General features: G+C 35.7%; 1 protein-coding gene across 22 annotated transcripts in view; it reads right to left on the bottom strand.

The window, feature by feature from the left end:
- KMT2C (lysine methyltransferase 2C) overlaps positions 1-17181 on the bottom strand; it is a 284203-nt gene that overhangs the window by 144925 nt on the left and 122097 nt on the right. For 20 of the 22 annotated variants that reach the window (XM_072776881.1, XM_072776873.1, XM_072776879.1 and 17 more), the window contains 2 exons: positions 14644-14792; positions 13201-13310 (listed from right to left, as the gene is read on the bottom strand). In XM_072776881.1, the coding sequence (XP_072632982.1) occupies positions 13201-13310; positions 14644-14792 (259 nt within the window). Of the gene's footprint in view, positions 1-13200; positions 13311-14643; positions 14793-15698; positions 15783-17181 lie in introns of those variants that run through there. The other 2 variants (XM_072776893.1, XM_072776894.1) reach the window with 2 other exon arrangements.

The following is a 17181-nucleotide window of genomic DNA, read 5'->3' as shown; positions in this document are numbered from 1 at the left end:
TTATAAACTGGATAATGCCTCCAGGGGAAAAGGGAAATTAACATCAGACCGACCTCAAGGCTTAATCTTTCCCTTTGCACTCTCACTCCCTCAAATCCTCACCTCTCAGACAGTCCTCTAATGCCTTTAAATGTTTCTTTGAAAAAATATTTTATCCAACTCTTCCAGTTGTTCTCAGTTGGAGAGCTGATCTAATATAAGTTTCTGTGCTATACATGGAGGTGGAAGTAAAATATTTGCCCTAACAGATACTGAAACTTATTAGAAAGCTATAGTAATTATTGTAGCATGATGCTGTCACTAGGATATATAAATATGCAAATAGAGATCTTAAAAAACAATCCACCCATACACTGAACATATGCTAGATAACAGAAGTTATCTGTCAAATACATGGAAGAAACAAAAGGGGTTTCAATAGATAATGTAGTAACAACTGGCTCTCATATGTGAGAAAAGGACACTGGACTCCTATATGACACAATAAGTAAAAATCAAAAGCACCTAAATGTTAGGGGAAAATTACAGAAATGAACTTTTGAAATATATTTTTAAGGACACATTAGAAACTACTGTAAGTGGGGCACCTGGGTGGCTCAGTCGGTGTGTCGACTGAGCACAGTCAACATACACAGTCGAAGTGTCTGTCTTCAGCTCAGGTCATGATCCAGGGTCCTGGGACGGAGCCCTACATCGGGCTCCCTGCTCAGTGGGAAGTCTGCTTCTCCCTCTCTTACCTGCTTGTGCTCTCTCTAGCTATCTCAGACTCTCTCTCTCTCTCAAATAAATAAATAAATAAATAAATAAATTTTTAAAAGATTTTATTTATTCATGATAGACAGAGAGAGAGAGAGAGAGGCTAAGACACAGGCAGAGGAGAATCAGGCTCCATGCTGGGAGGTGACGCAGGACTTGATCCCGGGACCCCAGGACCATGCCCCGGGCCAAAGGCAGGCGCTGACCGGCTAAGCCACCCAGGGATCCCAATAAATAAAATTTTTTAAAAAAAGAAAGAAACTACTGTGATTGTTTTAATTTTTAACATGAATGTATTATCAAAGTTCAAAATTCAAAACTTTCTGAAGGGATATAAAATGGAAAGTGGCCCTATATAGAGTCATACAGGAGAAATTCTGTAGAGCCAAAGAATTTTACCAGTTTCCTACACAGCCTTCAAAAACATATTAATATTTTTAAGCTCAGGGCATTTTCCACCCCCAAATCAAAGGGGCTCTTTATAGTATCAAAGAATACCACTCATCTCATCACAAAAGTAAATTCATTTCTTTAAATTCAACTTAATTTAAAAAAAGATTTAAAAAGAATTATGACTTCTATTGAGAAAAAAACTAAAGTCAAGGACATCTTCACTGAATGAGCCTTCCAAATTTAACTATCTTTTACCAAAGAGGCATATCAAACTCTTAATTCTCTAAAACAGAAATTTTCAGTTTCCTTAGCTCTACCCAATTTAATTTGTAAAAAAATAATAATAATAATAATTAAGAATCAAATTGCTAAGGTATAAGGAAACAAATACATCAATTTTCAGGTATAGGTATACCTAATGGCATTCTAAGGTCAAATCTTAGATTTTCTTGCTATATCCATACTTTATTACTTAGTATTCTAACAAAATAACCCATAATAGATCTCTAATGTCTTCCTTATAGCCTTACATGTTAGACTAAAAGATAATTTCTTACTATGCAAAATAAAGAAACTGAGTAATAACAGGTAGTATGATTTGGTGAAGATGTCACGAGACATTATCTAACAATGTTAGCGAGAAATCAAGAATTCAGATTTAGAAAACAAGATTCCTGATTCTTGCCCATTAAATATAATAATTATGATTTAGAAAGTATTTTTTAAAACATTATAGTATGGGGATCCCTGGGTGGCTTAGAGGTTTAGCGCCTGCCTTCGGCCCAGGGCGTGATCCTGAAGTCCCAGGATTGAGTTCCACATCAGGATACCTGAGTGGAGCCTGCTTCTCCCTCTGCCTATGTCTCTGCCTCTCTCTCTGTGTGTCTCTCGTGAATAAATAAAATCTTTAAAAGAAAAAAACATTATAATATACAAACACATTTGACAGGGATCCCTGGGTGGCTCAGCGGTTTAGCGCCCGCCTTTGGTCCAGGGCGTGATCCTGGAGTCCTGGGATCGAGTCCCGTGTCGGGTTCCCAGCATGGAGGCTGCTTCTCCCTCTGCCTGCATCTCTGCCTCCCTCTCTCTGTCTTTCATGAATAAATAAAATCTTTAAAAAAACACACACACATTTGATCAGCCCTATATCCTGAAGTATATTAATCCAGACTCAGTAATTCCTAGTAAACTTCCTATAACTTTTATAATATGTCACATTCATCTTTTCAAGGACTTCTTCCTTTGAATATTGACCAGAGGGTCAATCTTCCACCTTCTTTTCTCCTCTTGTTTAGCAGTTTGCTTTGCTATCACTGCTAGTTAGGAAAACTGTAATTCCAACCCCAACACTCAGTCCAAAGATTTTTCATGGGGTTTTAGGCTCAGCCCACCCAAAGCAAAACTCCTGATTCTCCCTCATGATGAGGCTTGAAACTAAAGACATTTTCAACTCTTCTTTCATCAAATGTAATTAATTCTATATCAACAACATTCTGTCTTTATCTTTCACACATAGTATCTAAATTCAGAAACTTACATTCATTGACCTTAAATTAAAACAGTAATCCTAAATATTTTTGTCTTTAAGGAAACCTCTCAAATTTAACTACAAAAGGATAGGAGGGCTAAGATCTCCTAATCTTTAAAAAATCTTCTCCAAACTCTCTTCTTTAAAAACTACATTAATGAAATTCTTCAGCGTGGCATGCGAAACTAAGGACATTTTCCATTACCATTTCCCATTAATTCCTCACTCTACTTATTTATTCTCCAGTCATTTTCATATATGTGACATTCTTCCAGAATTCACATGTCCCAAAACTCTGTCCAAGATGACCCTTTGTCTAAATTCCCTATGTTAACCTACTGGGTAAACTTACTCATCCTCTAAGCACCATGTTAATCTTTCTTCCTTTTAAAATATTTTTAAGTTCACTCAATCAAAATATATTTCCAATAATAGACGCTGTTAGTTAACTACAAAACATTCATTCCACCTTCTTTCTTCCTAAGGATATCAATTTTGTTCAGATATCTACACTCCCTTAAGTACCAATGTGCTTCAGAGGAAGCAGGCACCATCCATGGCTCCAGAGGACCATCATGGTCTAATCAAATGGTTGCCCCATCACTTTTACTGATTATTGGTTTAAGATGTAAACATAGGAGATAATTCTAACTAATGACATGTTAGTAGAAATCTAGTAGGGTAGAGAAAAGCACTTAAAAATGTTTTCCTTGGGATCCCTGGGTGGCGCAGCGGTTTGGCGCCTGCCTTTGGCCCGGGGCACAATCCTGGAGACCCGGGATTGAATCCCACGTCGGGCTCCTGGTGCATGGAGCCTGCTTCTCCCTCTGCCTGTGTCTCTGCCTCTCTCTCTCTCTCTATGTGTGACTATCATAAATAAATAAAAATTAAAAAATAAAAAAAAATGTTTTCCTTGGGGCACTGGGTGAGTCAGTCGGTTAAGCATCTGCTTTTGGTTCAGGTCATGATCTCAGATCCTGGGATCAAGCATCACATAGAGGGCTCCTTGCTTGTCTGCTTCTCCCTCTCACTTTACTTCTCACTCTGCTCATGCACTCTGATTTCCTCCTGTGAAGAACTTAGTAACCAACAAGGTAGAATTCACAAAGCCTGACAAACAAATAAAAATTCCCAGATACACAAAGACCAAAACATCACAGTCTAAACAGAATAATCAATCAAAATGCTGACCCAGAAATAATCTGGATGTTAAAATTATGAGATAAGACATTAAGATAGTTATGTTCAAAAAGCTAAATAGAAATATGGAAAATATAAAGACTCAAATCAAATTTCATAAATTAAAAACATCTCATGTGAAAATTACATTGGATATGATTAACAGATTAGAAATTACAGAAGAAAAAAATAAATGAATTTGGAGACAAAAAAACCAAAATGAAACACAAAGAGGAAAAAAGAATATTAAAAAAATGGAAAAAAAGCTTTATTTAGTAAGCAATGAGAAAACTTAAATGGCCTAATATTAAGGTAAATGGAGTCCTCAAAAGAGAGGAAAGACAGGACAACAGAAAGAAAAAAAAAATTTTTTTTGAAGAAATAATTGGCAAAAACTTTCTAACCATATTGAGAACTATACACTCACAGACTCAAGAAATTCAACAAACCCCAACCACAAGAAACATGAAGAAAATTACATAAAGGCAAAACAAAATCAAATTGTCTAAAACTGAGAACATACTATTAAGGGTACAAAGATAAAAAAACATATACAGAGGAACATAAATACAGAGGATACCAGACTGTTCATGAGAAACAATGCAAGCAAGAAGACTGTACCACTCTTTTAAGGTAATGGGAAAAAAATAATAATAAAGTAATGGAAAAAGTCAACTAGAATTCAGTACCTGCCAAAAACAGGTTTCAAAAATGAAGGTGAGATAAAAACACTCTGGATTCTTTTAGTATAAAATATGAAGTATAAATGAAGGTGAGATAAAAACACTCTGGATTCTTTTAGTATATAAATACTAAAAGAATCCATCATCTGCAGACCTGTACTGCAAGAAATGTTAAAGGATGTCTTCACACCCAAGGAACATGACAGCAGGTGAAAATCTGGATCTACACAAAGTAATGAAGAACATCAGAAATGGTAACCACAGGGGTAACTCTATTTAATTTTTTTTATTACCTAAGACTCTTTAGGAAATAGCTGATAGCTTAATCATAAATAATAATATCTTGGGGCACCTAGGTGGCACAGTCAGGTTTTCGGCTCAAGGTGTGATCTCAGGGTCATGAGACTGAGCCTGGCATTGGGCTCCTCACTCAATGGAGAGTTTGCTTAAGACTTTCTCTCCCTCTCCCTCTGCCCTTCCACCACCACGTGTGTTCTCTCCTTCTCAGATAGATAGATAGATAGATAGATAGATAGATCTTTTTTAAAAACCAGTATCTTACGGTGTTTGTAACAGATGTAAAAGTCAAATACATGACAGCAATAGCACAAATTTCATGAGAGGAAACAAAAGCACTTTTATTATATATGAAACTATAATATCAGTAAGTAAGTAAAAGATGTATACTATAAACCCTAAAGCAACCAACAGAATAACAGACAAGTTAGAGGTAATAATCCAAAAAGGAGATAAAATGGAATAAAAAAAATATTCAATCCAAAAGAATGTAAGAAAATGAAACAAAGAACAGACAGAAACAAACGGGGGAAAGAAAGGAAGACTTAATCACATTAAATATACATGCCCTAAACACTCCCATTATAAAAGCAGAGACTGGGATCCCTGGGTGGCTCAGAGGTTTAGCAGCTGCCTTCAGCCTGGGGCATGATCCTGGAGTCCCTGGATCGAATCCCACATCGGGCTCCTTGCATGGAGCCTGTTTCTCCTTCTGTGTCTCTGCCTCTCTCTCATAAATAAATAAATAAATAAATAAATAAATAAATAAATAAATAAATAAATCTATCTTAAAAAAAAAAGAAGTGGAGGTCAGAGAAGAATTTAAAAAAAAGAATAAAAGCAGAGACTATTAGGTTAGGTTTTTTTTTTTAAGATTTTATTTATTTATTCATGAGAGACAGAGAGGCAGAGACACAGGAAGAGGGAGAAGCAGGCTCTGTGCAGGGAGCCCGATGTGGGACTGGATCCTGGGTCTCCAAGATCAGGCCCTGGGCCAAAGGCAAATGCTCAACCACTGAGCCACCCAGGTGTCCCTATTAGGTTAGATTTTAAAACGCAAAACCACTGCCTGCAAAAAACATATTAATTATAAAGGCACAAAGAGGTTAAAATAAAAGGATGGACTAAGATATACCATGCTTAGATTAGTCAAAAGAAAGCTGCAGTGAATATATTAATAGAAGACAAAGTAGATTTCAGAATAAAACATAGGACTTTTCTGTTAGAGTCAAAAGTATACTTATAAGCATCTTTCCTCTGATCAAAGTTACATAGTTCTATATAACCACTAGAGCACCTCTCACAGCCTCCCTATAATGTGTACCTACTAAGGTCCTGATGGCAGAAATGTTAGTTGATACACAATACAATTTTAGCATTGTGCAAAAAAGGGTTAACATAGCAGTCCTGAGACTACTCTCCGTAGAAAGGCCTGTTTGCACAGTTGGTCTCAAGGAACCTGAATTTTGGAAGGGTTGCCATAGTTCCTGCAGTGATAAGAGTAGTTTACTGTGCCTAGACTATCTGTTCAAACAATGTGACTTTCCTTCTGGTACATGCTAGGCAGAGGGTGCCTATCTGACTAGCTGCCAGCAAAGACCTTGAGCTTCTCAGGGCAGGAGCATCACACATATATTGTTGCATTTTCATTGCAAAGAGAAGAGGGTGCCCTGTGTAACTCCTCCACAGGAGGATGAGCACCTAAGGAAGGCTGTACATGAATTCCTCCAGACCCTGTCAATATCTTCTTCCATTGAGATCCTTATATTATATATCCTCAACATATCACAGCAGTAAATTTTACCCACAATTACAACTTTATGGTGAATCCCTTTAGTGCTTCTAGTGAGTCTCCAATGAGGAGGCATTCTCATGGGCCCCCAGCACAAACATTAAGATTATTTGGCGCCTGCCTTCAGCCCAGGCAGGCCTGGAGACCCGGGATAGGGTCCCGCGTCAGTCTCCCGGCATGGAGCCTGCTTCTCCCTCTGCCTGTGTCTCTGCGTCTCTCTCTTTTTTTCTCTCTCTCTTATGAATAAATAAAATATTTTTTAAAAACTATAAGGCAAAATGAAGAATATATAACTTGATGATTTCTTTACACTTACATTACTAGGATTATATAAAAAATAACAGTATTGGACAACATTATAGGCACCTGCAAATCACCTTACATAAATATGCAGTCCAATATCTAAATGATCTTATATAAACCTACTCCCAATTGCTTACAAGACAGATGTGGAGAGACTTCCACCATATACTGTTTAAAAAAAATTTTTTTTTTACCAAAATTACATTTACATTACACTGCTTATCTACATTCACATTGTGTACTGCCATCCACCTTATGATAAAGAAGCTATTTTTGTTCTTTTACAGTCTCCAAAAGAACCTAAAATATAAAAATCTTGTAAATCTTCTCACAGGACTAAGTCGGTTTTATACAAGACACCTGGCACAAAATCAGTATAATACAATAAAATTTCAATATGGGGTTGTGGCAGGAGGTAGGTGGAGAAAACATAAGAAATTATCAATTCTAAGTAGGGAGATAACATAAGTAATTTTTAATGTTTTATTTATAGAATAAAACACTGAACATCTGACTCAGAAGTAGTTAAAAGAACAGAAATATGTGTTGGAAGTTTACCAGTAATATCTTTTGGAGGGCAATGGGCAGAGTGCAGGGAAAGGGGGCTTTAGGTAAATAAATGATCAAACATCTGTAGCATTCAGAATTAAACTATTCCATCGGTAATATCCAAATTATCCAGATCTCCAAGATGTTGGCAGCATCTCCAGGGATCCAAAGAAGAATTTAAAAGAAAACACTATTACTTTTTCTAAAACATAGGTTCACAGCATAGCATATTCTTTAATCTAGCAAAATAAAGTTCCTCCTGGAAAAACTAAAAACAATCTGAGGAAAGTTCTAGAAAAACTCAACCATTTGATAAAGAATGCCATTTAAAAACTGAGGAAATTATAAGGACTCAGGACTCAGCCCCATCTGTCCTTCCCACCTTCTCAAATAAAATAATTCAGAAATAAAAAAATAAAAATTAAACTTGAGGAAATTATATAAAACATATTAATTTTTAAATAGGAATAATATTAATTAAACCAGAATTTCTCAACCTCTGCACTACTGACATTCTGAGCTAGGTAATTCTTTGCCGTAGGAGGCTGGCCTGGACATGGCTGGGTGTTTAGCAGCAGCCACTAGGTGCCAGTAGCATTTCCCTCTCCATTCAAGCTAACTACCCTTCGTTGGCATATTTCATCCATGCATACATTTATCTGGTAAGTGACTCTCTTGTTTGTGTTCCAGGTACTTTGCTAGACACTAGAGATAAATAAATGATATACCAATACAGATATTATCCATGCACTCATGGTGTTCACAGCCCTAGTGGGGGCAACCAAAATTAAAAGATTCACAGCAACAATGTAAATTTACAAACGTTGGTGAAGTGTCATAAAGGAGAAACACATATTCTAGTGAGACTGCATAATAAGGACGCAGGCTCAAATGTTTCTTATTAAAAGATGTGCACAATCAAAAAGTTTAGAGAAGGGGATCCCTGGGTGGCGCAGCGGTTTAGCGCCTGCCTTTGGCCCAGGGCGCGATCCTGGAGACCCGGGATCGAATCCCACATCAGGTTCCCAGTGCATGGAGCCTGCTTCTCCCTCTGTCTGTGTCTCTGCCTCTCTCTCTCTCTCTCTCTGTGACTATCATATAAAAAAAAAAAAAAAAAAAAAAAAAAGTTTAGAGAACACTACAACCCCTCCATGTGACCTTTGTATCTTGTTCTCCTTCATCTTCTTTTTTTTTCTCCTCCACCTTCTTAAGTTGAAAGGCCTGATGCTAACTTGAATTTATTTCACTACCTGTCATAAGTTAAAAACAAATGTTTCTCACAAAAATAAGGAGATCTAAAAAGAAGTAGTACATCATTTGCAAAACTATTTTTCAATCTCTACCAAAATTATCAAAATTTAGCTAGTGAATTTTCACCTTCCATAAGCAAGAAATATTAATTTTTAAAATTTTTAACAAATGGGTTTGAAACATACTAAAATTCTTCAGAATATTTTAAATAGAACTGAAAATTGTGTCCAAAATTTTCTGGCAAATCTGAGAAATTTTTGTTTTTTACAAACTTTCATTGTTTCTAGCAATAAAATATCAAATAGAAATAGTTCCAAACATCCATTTTCAAGATGCTCAACCCTCAGCACATGTTTCTTTGAAAAGTCATTACATTCTCACTGCTGAAATGTCACCTTTACCTTGAACAGGCAGATGAAATGTTTATTTTCTTTGAGGTAGGTATTATAATACATTCAGCCACATGTCATCAAAATAAAGGTCAACAAATTTAGAACATCTGTCTTTTGGTAAAATAAAACTGCATTCCAAGTTCAACAGCACTTTTACATACGTTGCCCCTAGAGAACATTTTTGAGATAGCAAACATTTTCATTGTCATCGTCCTTATGTAGAATTGTTAAACTTTATCTTAGGGACTTCTTTTTAGACAATTATAATTTCATTCACTTTCCTAAAATTAACTATATTAGTGACCTCAGTTAACACTCTGGCACTTTGGACTTTTCCTGTAACTATGAATGATTCCATGAACAACCTCTAGTGCTATTCATCTAGGCTACAAATAATCTATTTAGGAATGACCAAAACAGACAAAGATCCTTGTCAGAATGGCACTATCACTTGAGTAAGGAAAGATTAACAAGATTATGAAGTAAATATATATACTATGTTAGATGGGAACAAGTACAAAGGAAAAAACCATAGATCAGAGACATTATTTGAGAACGAAACCCTTGAAATTTTCAGTAAGAAGTGAAGCAGAACCCTCACTCATAAGGCAAGTCTTGAATAAAAGTCAGGCATACATCTAAGAAGAAATTCAACAGAGAGGGAACTGGAAGTGCCAAGGCCCAGAGGGAACATAAGTCTGGTGCATCTGAGGAAGACGAAGGAGGCTGGTATGGTTGGGGGAAGCAAATGAGGGGCAGAGTCAGTGAGTGACCGATATCTTAGAAGTACTTGTGGAGGTGATGAAGATCATGGAGAGCCACGTCACGTAGTGAGCACTGGTTTTTTTTTTTTTTTCTTTCTCTGAATGAAATGGGAGTCCAGTACTGAAGTGTGGTAGGTAGAGGAGCAATGACCTGACTTAAGCTATTCATTCATTTGTTCATTCATCCATTCATATCAGAATGGACTCGTGTACTTACTTTATTCTGTGGATGAAAACCCAATACTATCTTTATTTTTTGTTGTGTCTCAAATTGGTCCAGCTCTTAGGAGCTCCTTCAGGTTGGATCCTGTGTTTTCCACAAGTCTTCCTCTTTTTGAGCACTTCCTTACTTTTTGGCACCTCAGTTTGTATTCTCCCCATACCATGAACTACTTCTCAAGGAATCCTAGTTCCTTTTATTGGAGAACAGTAGTTAGAAACCAAGATCTGGGCACCAAGATCTGTGCTCACTGCTACTAGGGGTCACTACATCAGGCCCTCACAGAGGACAGAACGAGGAATTATGTGTAAGCATACTGCCTCGTGCATATACACATATCTGTATTTCTTTATCTGTCTATATAAATATTAAAAACCATGACTTTATACTGATACTTCTGATTCCATTTCAACACCACAAAATTCATTTTAGCCTTTCCTTATCTGTAGCTCCTTTCTCCAAAATTGAAAAATCTAGCTCTCATTATCAACTATACATTTACTTATTTGTTCATTTACAGTAAACACATAAAGTGGTTTCAGTATTATGAATCCATAACCCCTGTGAGAAATACATTTACTCACTGGGTTACAGCATGTTTGTGCAATGCTTTTTTGTCTTTAGCTTTCCAGCTAACCAGTCAAGATATTGTTTGCCAGTTACTCAGGTTAGCTCTTTTCTTCCCTATCCCCTTTAGTATGAATCTTGGTATTCCTTTTTGGATTCCTCCATATCCTAGATAGCTGTAAATGCTTATCTAAAGGGTACGTGAAACATGCCTATGATTCTAAGAGTCAGAGCTATACGGAGAGATACATCTGAGAGTGTCTATCACACCTCATCCAAACTACATCAGTCCCATTCCCATTTCCACTTCTTTCCCACCCACCTGCCACAGGTAACCAATCTCTTCAGTTTCTTGTTTATCCTTGCTGTATTTCTTTTCCAAAATGACCATATGCAGATATATTTTCTTACATGAAAGGATGCACATCACAAATGGTCTTTTGCACTCTTTTTTCATTTAAAAATACATGTTGGAACCAACTTCACGTCATTTCACAGAGCTATTTCTCACTGTATTTTTACACACACAATATTTCACTGTATGAACCAAACCATAGTTTATTCAACCATTCTAGTATGCGTGACCACTTAGGTTGTTTCTAATATTTTGCAAATTAAACAATGCTGCAATTATTAACTTCTAATAGCAAAGGATTTTGGATTATTGGAGGCATATTTTTGGGACAGAATCCTAGAAAGGTCAAAATAACTAGTTTTTAGGTATTAACAAATTCCCCTCCAGAAGATTTACACCAATTTGCATTCTATCAGCAAAGTGGAAGAGTGCCTATTTCCCCACAGACTCATCAACAAGTGTGTTGTTATGGGTTTGAATTTCTGTCAGTGAGACAAACTCTCCTTTTCTTAGGGGCAAGCAAATAAAAAAGTTCTAGCTAAGTTCTGTGCCTATTTGATAATGGAGAAAACCAAAAGATGAAACAAAAACTAGAAAATGGCAACGGACAACTGACAGACACCACCATTAAGTCTGGACTGATTTAACCTAGTGAAGATGTAAAGGTCTGACATGAGCCACCAGCTCCCCTTGGGATCTCACCACTTCATCTACTCTGGTCCTCCATCTGCATTCCACTGCTCTGGCCCACTCTATTGTAATGTCTCCATAAAGCGAGAAGGAATGCAGATCCCTTAGGCCCTTGATTTCTCTTCCAGCAGTAGAGCATGGACGTTCATCTCTAAATCCCGTTTAAATATTTATCAGTAAGTATTTAAAACACAAAGATGGTATCTTCTATCCAAAAAGGACAGGGCAAGGAAAGCTTTTAACTACCATCTTAGTGAACAGAGCTAGGAAATATATGTATACATAGTAATTGACATGTACACACACATCTGTGTTTCTGTATTTGTATAAATATTAAAAACTATGAGTCTACAATGATTCCTCTGATTCCAAACACCACAAAGTTCATTTTAGTCTTTGTTCATTGCCTTTCCTATAATATTTTTCACTTTCAGAAAATAACCCAATACTACCTCTGAAGTAGTCTGTGACAGAAAGAGCATTCCCTGATCTATCACAGTCTTGATCTGGACATCTAAGTATGTCCAGACTGCAAAATTTTACTATTATGCATTATACTGTTCACAATTTGATGACATAAGCATTTCAGTGTAATGTCGCATTTCCAAAACAAGCATTCGAATTTGACTAAGCTTGAGGTGGAAGTTACTCATCCATGTAATTTATGTCACTTTACTAATCTGAGTAAAGCTAATATTATACTAGTTGAATAATTAACTTGAATCTAAGTCCCTGTCTTGACCACACTTGAAAGTTTTACCTGTACTCCATCTGTTAAAGCCACATAACTTCTATGGTCAAAATACCATTTTTAACCTTCTTTTGGAAGTGCTGTTTCATTTCTCCCAAATATAATTGGCAAAAATCAAAGAGAATTTGTAGGCAGTAAAACAATTTCACTTCACAGGGTTTGTTTCCTTTATAAACGGAAGGTAAATGCTGCATTTATTTCTGTGCTTGTTTCTAAATCACATGAAAATCTCAGTGAAAATTTTAAAAGACAGCAGGCTGTGTATGTGATATTACTTTGGGATGGTGCCAAAAAGATGAACTAAACTGCCAACCGACTATAAAGAAATATCTGGATCAATTTTTGAAATATCAAAAAGAGCTAATCCACACTGTGGACTCTGACCTATCAAATGTTGTCTCTTCATATTAAATCCTTATCAAATCCTTCTGTCTTAAAAGGTAACCACATGAATTTGTAAATATAGTAATTCTCATTTCTAAAATTTTTAATTTCTGTTTTAAATGTAAAATATTTGTTTCTAAGATTTACATTTATTGCACAGCCTAACATATATATTACAGTGGCTTGCACAAACTACTCTTGGATATAAAATTAAAAATTCCTATTTTAAGTGTTTTTACGTTATAGTAATAATTTAATAAATAATTCTTTCAAGTGAACCTTTATGTTGATTAAAGTAAATATTACAAAGCCATGACTTAATTAAATATTTGTTACATCTACTTACTTCTGTGCTCCCTGAGACAACAGCTTTATCCACATTTACTAACAATGGTTCCTCCATCTGGCACACTCCTAGTGACCACTCCACACAACGATGATGAGCCCAACAAGTGCCTAAAATGGTTGAAGTGAAAAGAAGTAGATAAATAAACAGGAAGCGTATTAACACTAATATGATGTAAACTCCCAAAACCAACTCTGACATGTAGACACACAATGGCACCCTGTATCACACTGAAGCAGTCAGCCCTTTCCAAATGCATCATCTGGGCACTTTTAGAAATGCAAAATATCTTATCACAACCAAGACCCACTGAATCAAAAACTCTTGCAGTGGTGTCCAGTAATCTGTTTTAACAAGCCCTCTAGGTAATTCTGATACACCTAAGTTTGAGAATCACTGAAGAACTGATTATTTATTCCACAAAAATTGAGGTTTTAGTCACTTAATTTAAATATTACTGTAAGATTTTATTTGGTATCTTTACATAAAATATAAAGGACATTATACAATACTTTAAGACAAAGAGAACGAATAGCAAATAAGCTACATATACACCTCTATTCCGCTTCATCCCACACCAAGGGTGCACATCAATCACTAAGAGTGGCTCAGTATTTAAATTCTCTATCACACAACACTTGAACCGCTTCAATCAATATGCAGCTCAAATGAAATTAACTCCAAATCCCAAGAGCACCACAAGTGTGGATCACTATACTGTTCACATCGTGAGTGGGTCACTATACTGTTCACCGGATCATGAGTGTGGGTCAGTAGACCGTTCACCACATCATGATTATGGGTCACTAACCCACTCACCACATCACGAGTGCGGGTCACTATACTATTCACCGCATCATTGAGTGTGGGTCACTATACCATTCACCACTTGAGTGTGGGTCATATCCTGTTCACCGCATCACGAGTGTGGGTCACTATACCATTCACCACGTCGTGAGTGTGGGTCACTAACCTACTCACCACACTGCCACATTGTGAGTGTGGGTCTCTATACTGTTCACCACATCACGAGTGTGGGTCACTACACTACTATTATAAGATGCCCACACACTAAGTTACTGCCTTCACCCTGCATTAAATAGACCCAGACATCCAAGTTCCCCAACTTCTCACAGATCTTTTAAATTTTTCTTTCCTCAATTATCAGATCTCCATGGTGCTGCTGTCTACAGAAAAATAAATGCAAATATCTATGAAAGCATCCAGTTCAGCGTTGGCCCTGTGCAGATGCTACATATAGTAGATAAACACAATTAAACAATTTATCTTACCTCAGCAAATGTACTTAAACAATGACATTTTTTACAAAATAATCATGATTATTTCTAGATGAAAAGAATTTACTATTAAGTTGAAAATTCACTAAGATCACAGCATCTACAGTAAAGAGATAGTGCTTATGGGAGCCTGGCTCATTTATACCTGTGGGATCAAACAAGGCCTGGACATCGATGGCATCGGGAAGGCCAACCAGACTGAGCTCATCCCACAGTTTGCCAGCCTGATCATCGGAAGCGGTCTGAGTGCTTACACTTACACAAGAGACTATATTCTGCAGAGGAGATCGTTCTCTGGAAAAATAAAATAAAACAGATGTGAAAGTGGTAACAAGTAGATGATTATTTTGTTTATAACAACTTAATATAATGAATTGCCAAATCAATTTTAATTTATTAGGCATAAACTGTCAGTAAACAACTTTTTAGAACACATCTGTTATTATTCATAGTGCAATATAAAACTGGGTTGCTATATTATATCACGTAAGCAACAACTAAAAAAAGTATCCAAATCCATAAGGAAGTTTTAAAAATTACAGTTACAAATTTATTTTGCCATTCTATAATTTTTTAAATGACACTCTAATATTCTAATCAGGAACTATATTTTTTCACATAAAATAAATATTCCCTTCAGCCTTACTTAAATGCTTGTGAAACATAACTCGATCAGAAATTTTAATTTGCTTTATCGTGAGGACTACCACAACAGAGCTGGCAGTTAATTTTATGTAAAGAAAGGTTATTTCCCAGGGGAAATGAAAACCCACTACAAAGTGAAGAGGGAGGTAGTGGGAGCAGAACGTGTCAGCTGGAGCTTTCTTACAGTCCCCTCAACAAATCTCGACAGCTGGTCTGTGGCATGATGTTGTAAGACTTTCACCTCACAAGTCAGAAGTAAAATGCAAAAACAAAATAGCTACTAGTGGCTTGGGGAATAAAGAAGATAATGTAACAGCAAAAACAGCAGTATAAAAATGAACATACAACACACGGGAGATTTCAGACTTTCAAAACCCTCAAACTTCAGATATTAATTGAGATCATTAAGTAAACAATGATTACTATTGTGTTTAAACATTAGATACGGGAAATCAGACGACTGGCACTAAAACTTTAACCTTCTCCTGATATCATAGTATTTAACCTGATCATAATTCTGGATTAAATCACTATTGAATATAGATCATGACTCACTGCACTTCTGTATGCTGGATATTTATCATGATTCCTATTAAGAGAAAATCAGCACAATGACCAGGGTACTAAACTTTTTTATACCTGGAATCATTGAAAGAAAAAAAGTATTAACATATTTCAATAAGTACATTTAAATATCAAACCATATAAAAGTAACCAGTATTTTTATGTTTAGCATTAGAAATGCATACTCACTTAAAAAAAAAAAAAAGTTTAGCATGCTATTCTAACTTTAAATCTTCATTTTTATAAATGCCCACAGTATAATGAGAACAAACTCTTTCCTATAAATATAATCTCCATTCCTACAAATAGATTCTTCATTACTAATCATTGTTCTTTTACTGGGATGGGAGAAAAAAGACGAACAGTTCATCTAATATAGACTAATGAATTGTTCTAAGATTTCTTTGCACCAGTATCTGATGGGGGAGACAGGTATAAAAATCAATGAAATGACTAATCAGTCTACTATTACTAATCAATTCCTAACCACTAGCTTAATCAAACTTCACTTTTAAGTTTTGCAACCAGTTTTTATGTATATACCATGTCAGTAACATGCTGATAGCAACCCTAAGGATGACAGCAGCCAAACTTATTAGGAAAGAATATCAGGAGAAGTCAGCTGAAATACATACCCTCAAAATTTTAAGTCTAAAACAAAAGGAAAGAGAAAAAGAATCCCCAATTACATATTCTTACAATTTAATGCCACCAAAAATAAAATTATTTTTAAAGCCTCCTTTTCAAATTTAAAACAAAAACAAGTTTGTTTATTTGGTTTCGATTCATCAGTAATATATTTTGTGACTATTTAAAATCATTACCAAATTAAACTGTCTACCCCTAAATGAATTTCAAATTTTATAAACGTGTTTTATTCCTCAAGTCCATTAACTGTCTTGTTATCGTTACTTAATACATTAGTAAACACTAAGTGTATATAAAGACTAAACCAAGGCTCTTTTTTACATAATTATCTTAGCCCATTAAAGTTTTCAGTAAAAATTAACTTAGCTTATAAAATAAGTAAACAAAGCCCAACTGTATTTCCCAGAATAAGTGTTTATATGATTGCCATTATTCAAAGGCGGAAGAGAAGGATATGAGATATAAGCTAGTCTAGTTCATTAAATTTGCTAATTACTCATGGACATTAAAAGTTTGCTAGACTTTTGATATATTTTACTATATTAACTAGGATGTGAGTGCTCAATTAATTACAAAAGGAAAAAAAATTACAAAAGGAAAAGTTCTTCTATACGATCTAGCTCTGGCCCTTCAAATATCAAGAAACTAAACACAGTACTTCTAAACTTCCTTAAGCTGTTCCACCTTAAATTTTTTTAAAAGATTCTTTCTTGTTATTGTTTCATTTCCTACTTCAGGTCTTCAAGGCATTGGCAGCAGTCCAAAAGAAGGAGCCAATCAAGTAAGTACAACACAACAATGCCTTAGTACTTAAATTTGGATGAAA

The sequence above is a fragment of the Canis lupus genome, chromosome 15 (genome assembly GCF_048164855.1).
Source record: "Canis lupus baileyi chromosome 15, mCanLup2.hap1, whole genome shotgun sequence".
Taxonomy (NCBI): Eukaryota; Metazoa; Chordata; class Mammalia; order Carnivora; family Canidae; genus Canis; species Canis lupus.
The sequence above is the reverse complement of the archived record's forward strand: the minus strand, read 5'-3'. Positions and strand labels throughout refer to the sequence as shown.